The sequence below is a fragment of the Manihot esculenta genome, chromosome 14, assembly GCF_001659605.2.
Source record: "Manihot esculenta cultivar AM560-2 chromosome 14, M.esculenta_v8, whole genome shotgun sequence".
Lineage (NCBI taxonomy): Eukaryota > Viridiplantae > Streptophyta > Magnoliopsida > Malpighiales > Euphorbiaceae > Manihot > Manihot esculenta.
In genome coordinates, this window is record NC_035174.2 from 11,687,216 (window position 1) to 11,695,657 (window position 8,442).

At 29.3% G+C, this 8,442-nt stretch overlaps 1 protein-coding gene across 1 annotated transcript; it reads left to right on the top strand.

Moving 5' to 3' along the window:
- The first annotated feature begins 6,874 nt into the window (after positions 1-6,874).
- LOC110600295 lies at positions 6,875-7,859 on the top strand. Its single transcript, XM_021737111.2, has one exon. It carries the CDS (start codon positions 7,021-7,023, stop codon positions 7,639-7,641), a length of 621 nt encoding a protein of 206 aa, XP_021592803.1. The 5' UTR covers positions 6,875-7,020; the 3' UTR covers positions 7,642-7,859.
- The last annotated feature ends 583 nt before the right edge of the window (positions 7,860-8,442 follow it).

Genomic DNA, 8,442 nt, shown 5'->3' on the forward strand with positions numbered 1-8,442 from the left:
ATTAAACCCGTGAAGAAATATTCCAAGTCAAAGTTCGAAAAAGACAGCTTGACCATTGACATTTGTGTGTGAAGAATGTGAAGCAGCAGCTTCTTAGCGGCTTTATGGGGGAAAAGTCATGCCCTGCATCTTCCAAAGTTGTGGGGTCTTCGACGCCATGTGGAACGAATATTTCTTTGTTTATTTACTTTTATTAATTGTTTGTCTGCTCCTGCTTTTGCTTTCCACCTTCGCTCTTCTTGCCTTAGCCCACAGGACACAGGTTGAAGGTTGAGGCTGATTCCTTGGAATTCAAATTAGTTGCCCCTTCAATGTGGGAATAAAACAGTTGCATAAACTTCTAATGCCAGAAAGGTCTAAAGAAGAAATATTTAATTTTCCTCCCTAATGGGAACTAAAGAAAATAGAATAGGATTTTTAAAAAAAATTAGAAAAAGGAAATCCGACGAAGTAAAATTAATTTTTTGAAATGTAACTAAAAATTAGATAAATAAATTATACGTAAAATTAATTTGAATCATATGTCATAAGCAACTAAAAAATTAAAATTTTATTTTCACGAACACACAATAAGCTTTAGATTAATAAAAATTTAATATTATTCATATCCATTTTCATTTTTACACTATAATAACATATAAATTGATTATTATAATCCCAATTAATTTTATTTAAAAATTAATAAAAATAATATTTTCTATGTAAAAGAAAAATAAATAAAAATTTTCAAACATAGCATTAATTAATCGGCCTATGTTCAAACTCCGAAAAACATAACCTAATAATAATAATTGGCATGATTGGAGAAAAGAATACTCCTGTATTGTTTTGCAATATGATGAGTGGACCACCTTTTTTCTTTGTTCTCAATGAAATTTAATTCAAAAAATTAAACCAAAAGCAAGAAAGTAAGCTGCAAATAGTTTACCAATTCTTTCTCTGACTTGTTTGGTCTAAAATTGGCAGAGCTAAACGAAAGTCCAGTGTGGGTAGCTACTGTTGGGGGGTCGATGGCCTCCATTCTCACATCAACATTAGTGAAGAAAAAACTTTTTTTTGTTTGCCTTGACAAATAAGATAATTAATTTTTTTGTTTTCCTAAAAGCTTAAGAGGTTTTCATAATTGAGTTGAGTATTGATGGGAAATTTTTTATAAGAGTCTGCTCGATACAAGAAATTTATAGTTACTTTAATTCATAAAAATTAGTTTTAGCTCGACAATTTAATTTTGAAATTTATTTGGTCAATCCTGAAAATAAATGAATAAAAATTATTTTAAAAAAAAAGTATATATACATTATTTAGAGATTCAGGCTTTAATTTTACTATATCTCTAAATAAATAAATAAATACATGGGTGATGGTATGAGTGATATGATCAGATGCATGCATTTTAACAATGAAAGGATTATATAATGCCATTAATAAAGCAGTGTTCCAATTATGCAACTTAAAGTATTATTGTGCAGATTCCTTCAAATCTTCTCAAATATAATCCAAGAATATTGTGGAGTATAAAAGCTTGCCCATGAAGTTGCTTTTGTTTTAAGACCATGTTAGTTTTGGCTTTGAATTTTGATTCTTTTAAGGTGGTCATTGGTGAAAGATATGCATCAAAATTTGGTTGCAATAACCCCCGACAAAGTGATTTTTGGCCATGAAAGACAACTTGGTAAAACCAAGAATTGAGATTTCCTTTGGCTTAAAATAATATAAAAATGCATGCTTTTAATCGGTGCCTCTTTATTAAAATCCACCAAAAAGCACCATTATTACTGCAATAAGTGCTTGTCAACATATCTTCTTGCTTCTTACCACAGTACATAATCATGTTCTCTACCTCTCCTCTCTGCCACCGGTTGGAGTCTAAACGAACCACCGGGTGGAGTGTAAATGAGCCAAAGAGTCTGTGAGTTACTTAAATTTTAAGTCAATAAAAATTTAATCGGATTCAATTCCATTTTTAATCGAATCAAACTCGAATTTAATTTTTACACTAATTTTATAAATGAGTAAAACTTAAATTTTATAGTATTTGATTCGTTAAAACTTATGAACTCGATTAGTTTTCGAGTTTATGAACATACTAGTAAACAATCTCATTTAGTTTTCTGAAATTAATATTATAAGAAAATTAATGTCAAATTCTGTATATAATTCCATGAACTGAATTTAAATTTTCTAAAATTTAGCTTTTAATTTTTATATATACTAATTTAATTAAAATTATTTAATTTTAAATTTATTAATTTAAAATTACAACTCATTATATATGTAAATAAATTAAACTATTTATAAACTATTCTACACTAAATTCAATAAAAACTTGATTTATCTAAACTCATTTGTTAAACGAGTCAAAATTGATTTTATTAATACTCAACTCGAATTCAAAATGAGTAAAACTCGAGTTCAACTCGAATTTAAAAAAATTCCACGAACCAAATTTAAACTCTTCAAATCTCAATTCCGCTCGACTCATTTACACCACTATCCACCAGCAACTCTTTTCTTTTTAATTTCAAAATAACACACATATACTTTTGTAAATAAAGTTTGAATTTAAAACCTTGAAGATTAATAAGAAATACTTCTAAAATTTAAAATAAGTAGCAGTGTAAAGAAAGTCTCCAACGATATAGTTGGAATTTGGAAGCGTGCAGCAACAAATTTGAAGGTTAAGCTGAAAGAGTGATAATGCTAAAATTGCTCATGTAAGCAAAAGAGACCAAGTGGTAAAGATTCAAAGAATTCAAGATTAATGATTCTCACACCTTGCCTTCATATTGAAATTAACATTTCTTTCATATATCGATATGGATGCACTGCATGACTTCTTTCCAATTCTTCATCACCAAGTTGGATTCTCACTTCCTCCTTCTTTGGGATAAACATTAAATCACCTCACCCAACTTCAGCAATGGTGAGTTCAGGATTTAGGCTGCAACCTTAGAGGTAAAATTTACCTAAGAAACAGATTGCCTGCTACATGATAGCTCTTGACCCAATCACTTGTTTGTTGTAATAACATATTTTTAACATTATTATAAATAATATAAAAAAATAAATAATATATTTAAAAATCAGAACTACAAATACAATAATAAATAAGAGCTAATGTGACTGCTGCGACTTTGGGATTGCAAAGGGTTTGATGGTAGTGGGGTTTAGTTTTCTGTTTTCGTAATTTTTGAAAATGAAGCTTTGGAATCAAACCACAAGAGGGGAAAAGTCTTCCCATGTGCTTGCTATTTGCAACTTGCAACTAATGGTTCCACAATTCTAACGGCGCCCACGGTTCGTGTTCAAGAATTTGAGTTTTTTTTTTTAAATTTTTAACGTTTAATATAAACGAAATTTTATGTGAAAAATGACTTTTATTACAATTAAATTAAAATATTTATAATAAAGACACCTTAAGAAAATAATAATAATAATAATTCAACGAAAGTAAAGAATCGTGTACCGGTTCTTATGAAGGTACGCAACTCTCCTTGAGGTCTCATTTTGTTTTTTATAAATGATTTTTTCGCTTAAATGATGTGTTAAATGTAGTGTGTCTGTATTATTTTTGAAGTTTTTTTTTAAAAAAAAAAATTAGAGGAAAATAAAGAAAGGTGGAAACCTTTTTCTATTTAAAAAAATGAAATAAAAAATAAAAATATTTTTTTTAATTTATAAAAAATTGTCAAACATAAAATTATACACTTTTAATTGGTGAAATATATTTTTTGTCTTATTATTTTTATTGAATTTAAAGATTACTTTTCATATAATTATAAACTTATTCTTTTTATTTATTTTGAAATTTATGAAAAATAAAATTTTACTTTTATTTTATTTGCTTATTCTTTATATTTTAAATGCAATTATATAAGATCAAATCATTTAGTAACTATCAAATTATATTTTTACATTAAAATTTATATTAAAATCCTTAACATACAGAATACATATATCAGAAAAGGTGAAAGGGGAAAGGTGTTGTTTTGGTGATTGGTCGGAGCCTTCAGTATTCCGGTCCCCTTTTTGCTTATTGTTTTTCTTTATTTATATTTTTTCATTTTATTTGTGTTGAGTGTGGTTTTGTTGCATATGATTTTTTGTTTGCTGATTTTAATGATTTTTTTTTTTGAATCTTAAGTTGATCCTTTCTGAAAAAATGTTCTATTATTTACATCAACAATTTAGGATTATATCTTTAAATTCAACTACGAATATTTCTAATAAATTTTATTACGTTTCTTTTCTTAATGTAATTGTCTATCTTGTTTAGAGATTTAAGTTTCAATCAATAATTCGAGTTCTCAATTAGCATAAGTTTAGTTGGCACTAGAAAATTTGTCATGATTGGAAGTTTAATACATTTATTTTTTAATCTTGGATCATCTATGCTAAGTTAGCATATTTGAATTTGCATATCTATAATTTGTACATACTTTGTAGACATCTTGTTGATTTGATCAAATTATTTACTTTTTAAGATGTGATTGAAATGATACCAATAAATTGATTTGCAATAAAATGCAAATAACTTCAATTCGAGTATTATTCTATGATGTTTTCGTTTTATATTTTTTTATGATTGGTTTACTTTATTATGAAGGAGTAGTGTGGTGGATGGTGAAATCAATGCACATTTTGTTATTTGAAAGTTTTAATTGTTATTGTTATCCATCAATAAAGAGTTTAATTGATATTATGGTGATGTTATTGAAAAATATATTATATTATGGGAGATTTTATTTTTATACAGTATTTAAATTCATTATAAATTTACGAATTTAAACGGTTAATTCACAGTTTTAAACTGTTAATTTATTTGAATTTACCATTTTAAATTTGTATTTCATTTTTCATCGAGTCTACCGAAGTTCTTAATGCAATAATAATTTTATGATAAAATGTATATATTTAATATATATTTATATTTATATTTAAATATTTGATTTGCAATTAAAAAAAATATCTTCAAACAAAGTAAAGGGGTAATCCTATGAACTTATGAAGATTCACGAATTTGTTGGGTTATCGTTGAATCGGTTCGGTTTAAAATTAAATTGAATTAAATAAATTAAAAATTAAAATTTTAGTATTTATGAAAATCGAATTGAATCGATTTTGGTTAAATATCGAATCGAACTGAATCAGTATGATTCAGTTTGATTTAATCGATTTTGATTTTTAATAAATTTTTTATTTTTTATATTTTATTTTTAATATTTTAAAATTTAATTAAAATATTTTAATTTTAATATAATTTAATTTTTCTATATTATTAAAAATAATATATTATTATCTCTAATCGATTTGATTTAATTTTTTTAATTTTTTTATTAAAATTAAATTAAATTAAAATAATTAAAATTTTTAAAATTAAAAATTAAATTAAATTAAATTAAATAAAAAATAAACTAAAATTTTAAATTAATTTAATTCAATTAATTCCTCAATTTAAATCAAATACTCGGCACACTGTAATTTACTATGATCACTGGATGGATGTGCTGTCTGCACGCGTATCCATCCTCACGCTCATCATAACCAAAATGGCAAATTTACTCTTCCGCCACACCAACACTATCCACTTCACTTCCAATTTCAGTTTTCAATCCAAAAATATAAAATAAAAATCCTTTACAGACCTAAAAAAATATTCAATTGATACGTGGAAGATAAAGAGCTCCTGTCATCACTTTCTTTTGAGCATTCCCATACGGTTCAGTATCTTTCCTTTCTTATCTTTTTTTTTATTAATTTTTATTTTTTTTTTCCTTTTTCGCCTCACTGCACTCAGCACATCGCTTTCAATCCAAACCGTTGGCTGCATATCATATCCAGTGGTTAATCCTTAACCAACTTAGGTAACTAACCTAACCACACGGTTTGGTTAAGTTTATATACGTGTTCTACACTGCACTCACACTCTTTTTCTTTTTGCATTTATGCCCCTGTACTTTTTCTATTTCTTCCCTGCTTTTTTTCTTAAATTATGTTTTTCGTACCTTTGCAAGTATTAGGTTCTTTGTATCTGTTCGCCATGGCTTTTAAAGAATCTGCTTTGTTTTATGGGATGTTTCTTCACTTACTCAATGTGGACAAACAGAATAGGACTTATATTGGATTATCCAGCGCAATTAAATTCAAAATTAACTATATATTTAATTAAAAATATTAAAATTGATATTTAAAATTAATTTAATTCCATTTTCATAATATATATTTTACTGGATTATGTTACCTAAGTAATAAGATAACAGAGTGCATTCTCAAAATAATAGGAGTTAAATTGATAAATTATTAATTATTATCTGTCAATTAATTGTGATAAAAAAAATAATTATCCTGCTAATGAATATTTTGTTCACATCGTTTTAAATATTTTAATAAAAATTTAAATATTTTTTAAATTAATTTTTAGAATGAATTTAGACTTATTTAAATTTAATAATTATTAAAACAATAAATATATTTACTGGATTACTAATTTATAAATTTTTTTATATATATAATAACTTTTTCTTTATAATTATACCACACATTTTACAAAGATATTAATATGATAGTTAATAATTATTTCTAATTAAAGATAATTATTTTCTGTTATTACCTTCTAAAAAATATTAATATCAATATTACATAGATTTATTAATAATTAATTTCATATTTTTAACTCATATTTACTAATCTATTGTAAGGAAGCCCCCAAAGGAAATGAAATTGCAAAATCCATCAGAACACAAATAAATAGAAGTCTAGGGACACCAACGCAAATATCTAATAAAAAAATCCCTAAGATGCAAAAATATCGCGAAACGTCGATGTAAATCCTTCCCCTAAAAATCCTATAAATACATGGCTCGTGTAGAGATAGGTTTGCCAAATTAACCAGCCAAAACCGGCTTTAGAAAGAAAAAAAAAAAAAAAAACAAAACAAAAAGCTTCTCCCTTTGGCTCTCTCTCCCTCTGCACTCTTTCTCTCTCTACTGCAACCGCAAAACCAAAAAAAAAAAATTGAAAATGGCGGCAACGGATTCCAGAAGGTCTTCAAGCGGACCGGTCATCCGATCCCTTTCTCCGTCCGGCAGATTCCACCTTCCTCGCTCTCCTTGTTCAAATGCTTTCGCTTCTTCCACCTCCAGCTTCGCCTCTCGCTCTTCCACTTTATTTTCTAGCCACCACCAAAACCACAGATCTGCATCCCCCACTCGTGTTAACTTGTACGGGAGCACTCCGTCAGTCCCCTCTGTACGTTTCTCCCTTGACCGTCCGGTCTCCCCCAACCGCGCTATATCCACTATCAATCCTTCTCGCGGCCAACAAGTGGTCAGGAAGCCTAGCACTCCAAAGAGGACTTGTATGTGCTCGCCTACGAATCACCCTGGGTCTTTCCGCTGCAGCCTTCACAAGAACGTCAACAATTCGCACTCCGCTGTCAATTGCTCGCCTAATACTCGCTTAAACGCACGCAGATCCGCGATGACGAACTCCTTGGTGAGAATTTGTGGAGTGGAGGGTGACTTGGTGAAGAGAGCTTTGTCGGCCCTTATTAGGCCGTCTTCACACCAGCAGCGGCGGCGCGCAGCTTTCCAGCATCGACCAAGCCGACTCTCCGTCATGTCCAAAGCCAAAGATGTGTGATAAATTGGGGATTTTAACTCAAGCCTTCTTGCGTGATTAGTTGTCTGAATTTCCCGGCGACTGTGAGGCTCAGTCCAGGCGCGTGGCAGCGCATGAGAATCGCGACTAGCGTGTTTCATTGGATCCGATAGCGGGAGCTTGCTGTCTATATATTTTTGAGTGTACATAGCTACAACGATATATGAAAGACTTGCGGCCATGAACGGCCGATTTCAGGACTTCACAGGACTAATTTCTCATCACCTATAACCAAATCACATCAAATTAACATTTGAATGGAAAATTGATTTTAATTAAAATGGATCAGAATTGTGTTCATCATTCAGGGACTATTACAGTTCTTTCCACGGTCTCAAATCTTGTGTGTGTTGAAGTCGTGTGCTGGTGTCGTTATCTTTGACGTGTTATTTGACGTTTTCCGTCCACTCCGTTTGTAGGGTTTTTCTGCATCGTAAATGGCGTACATTCGTCGTATCCCTGCCACCATGTATTCGTACACGTTCATCTCCGGAAAGGTCAGTTCATTTTTATTTTTATTTCTATTTATTTTTTATTTCGAAGTATTTGGGATATTATATTGCCTTCAGTTTCTGTAGGTATTATTTGGGAAATTATGCAAAACCTGAGCTGCTGCTGCTTTGATCGCGGGAAAATTATGGAGATTGATTAAGATATATGACCGGAGAAGGAAAATTAAAAATGAAATTAGCGGGCGTTAGTGCTGCGGATTTGGTCATCTATTCAATCAAATTATTATTGATTTTCAGCGTGCGGAGGAGGAAATGGCCTCTTTCTTAACTG

What these genes read in the sequence shown, in the direction of transcription:
- LOC110600295 (XM_021737111.2), top strand. Translation starts at nt 7,021, where the DNA reads ATGGCGGCAACGGATTCCAGAAGGTCTTCAAGCGGACCGGTCATCCGA.